The 2,256-nt window shown below is 38.1% G+C and overlaps 1 protein-coding gene across 2 annotated transcripts in view; it reads left to right on the forward strand.

Moving 5' to 3' along the window:
- NDUFA8 (NADH:ubiquinone oxidoreductase subunit A8) overlaps positions 1-2,256 on the forward strand; it is a 29,164-nt gene that overhangs the window by 7,510 nt on the left and 19,398 nt on the right. For both annotated transcript variants that reach the window (XM_017884243.1, XM_017884242.1), the window contains exon 2: positions 165-328. In XM_017884243.1, coding sequence (XP_017739732.1) covers positions 165-328 — 164 coding nt within the window. The remainder of the gene's footprint in view (positions 1-164; positions 329-2,256) is intronic.

A 2,256-nucleotide genomic window follows, 5' to 3' on the forward strand; every position in this document is an offset into this window, starting at 1 on the left:
AAAAAAAAAAAAAAAAAAAAAAAAAATGACAGTGTTTAATTTTCTTGGTAAAGTCAGAACAGTGCTACTTTTGTGTTCTCTATTCTGACCTGCATGAGGTTAAGTTGAGAAAGTGGTATTCTGGTTCACAGTCTGTGGTCTTTGTCCCATCTTTCCTTTCCTAGGTGAAAGTTAGTTCTGCTGTGCTTAAAGCTGCGGCCCATCACTATGGAGCTCAGTGTGATAAGCCCAACAAGGAGTTTATGCTCTGCCGCTGGGAAGAGAAAGATCCGAGGCGGTGTTTGGAGGAAGGCAAGCTGGTCAACAAGTGTGCTTTGGACTTCTTTAGGTAAAAATCTTTTGGTATCGGTGCCTACTTGGTTGAAACATAAAGGTTTAAATTAATAACTGAACAGCCAGCTAATAATGTGGATTTTAGTAGGAAGTACATAGGCTTTGAAATCAGACCAATATAAAACATTCAAAGGATGATAATTATTTTTGGTTTTGTTTTTATTATCTGGCAAGTTCTTTAATCTCCATGAATCTCAGTTTCCAAATTGTAAAATAATACCTATTTAGGTTTGCTAAGCAAGTGACTGGTGACCATTTTGCTACAGCAAGGGGAAAGTCTTTTGCTGTGAAAATTTGAAAAGGTATGTAAAACAACTTAGCACAGTCCTTTTTAAGCAGGCATTCACTAGGTTGTTGTCATTACTACAGAACACAGGTATGATGGAAAGAAAATTGTATTCAGAGTTAGGTTTTAGGTAGGTCACTGTGCTTGATACTTAAGTAAAAAAAACCTAAACTGTATAATTGTAGGAAAATGTTTTAACAAGCATATTAGCACTCTATTTAAAGGGAGAGAAAGTCAACTCAAAGGAAATTGGCTCTTGTAACTCTGAAGTCCAGAAATAGGCCTGGCATCAGGCAGGACTGGATTCAAGGGCTTAAATAATTTCACAATTACTTGATGTCTTTTTGCCTCTCCTGTTTTCACAGTCTTTTAGTTCTGGTTTTCTCTGTTTACCTCATTTCAGAAAGGCTGTCACCTTGCTGTACCACAAATGGCCACCAGCCACTCAAGTTGCTATTCTGTTGATACTTGCTTAGCAAACCTAGACAAAGTGCGCCCTTTATCTAGAAGTGAGCAGAAGCTCCTGGACTGAGTCTAATTGTCCTGGCTGGCTGACTTCATATACATATCATTGCATCACTTGTGCTTCAGGAAATAAAAGGCTCCGATTGGTTAGGCCTGAGATGGGGAGTGGACTTCACTTCATCCAAACCACATTGCGGAGAGACAGGGAGGGGTTGTTCCCAAAGGAAAATTAGAAGGATGTTACAGAAGAACGGGGAATGACTGCTGACTAGGCAAAACCACCAATGTCCACGACAGTGACATTAGAGAAAAGAAAAATAGATACCTTAGCACAGTAGCTGCTTTCCTTCTTTCTTGCTTCTGCTGTCTTTGTCCTTATGCAAAGATATTTTTGTGGTTATAATCATAGTATGTATACATTGAGAAATTCATTTTTATTTTTCACTTGACATTATTGGAAACATTCTTTGAAGTTGCTGTATAGTCTTCATGATTTTTTTTTTTTTTTTTTTTTTTTTGAGACCAAGTCTCACTCTGTTGCCCAGGCTGGAGTGCAATGGTGTGATCTTGGCTCACTGCAACCTCTGCCTCCTGGCTTCAAGCGATTCACATGTCTACAGGCCTGCACCACTAAGCCTGGCTAATTTTTTTGTATTTTGGTAGAGATGGGGTTTTACCATGTTGGCCAGGCTAGTCTCGAACTCCTGACCTCAAGTGATCCGCTCTCCTTGGCCTCCCAGAGTTCTGGGATTACAGGTGTGAGCCACCGCACCTGGCCATAATCATCATTTTAATGGTTATATATTATTCCATCAGTGGATAAAGCAACCGTAACATACCTGACCAATTCCTGTTATTGAACATCATTGTTGATTTCAGTTTTGATTATTTTGGATAAATCTGCAGTGATTACCTTTGCGTATAGATCGTTTTCATTAGTTAATAATTAATTGGCATAAATTTCCTAACAGTGAGATTATTCTATAAAAGGCTTTGAACGTTATTATGGCTCTTGAACTTTATTGCTTTGCTTTTTTTTTTTTCCACAGGGGGCCCCCTTTTTTTTTTTTTGTTTTTTATTTTTTTTTTTTTTTTTTTTTTTTTTTTTTTTTTTTTTTTTTTGAGACAGAATGTCGCTCTGTTGCCCAGGCTGGAGTGCAATGGCTCGATCT

The sequence above is a fragment of the Rhinopithecus bieti genome, unplaced genomic scaffold (assembly GCF_001698545.2).
Source record: "Rhinopithecus bieti isolate Rb0 unplaced genomic scaffold, ASM169854v2 scaffold_13710, whole genome shotgun sequence".
Lineage (NCBI taxonomy): Eukaryota > Metazoa > Chordata > Mammalia > Primates > Cercopithecidae > Rhinopithecus > Rhinopithecus bieti.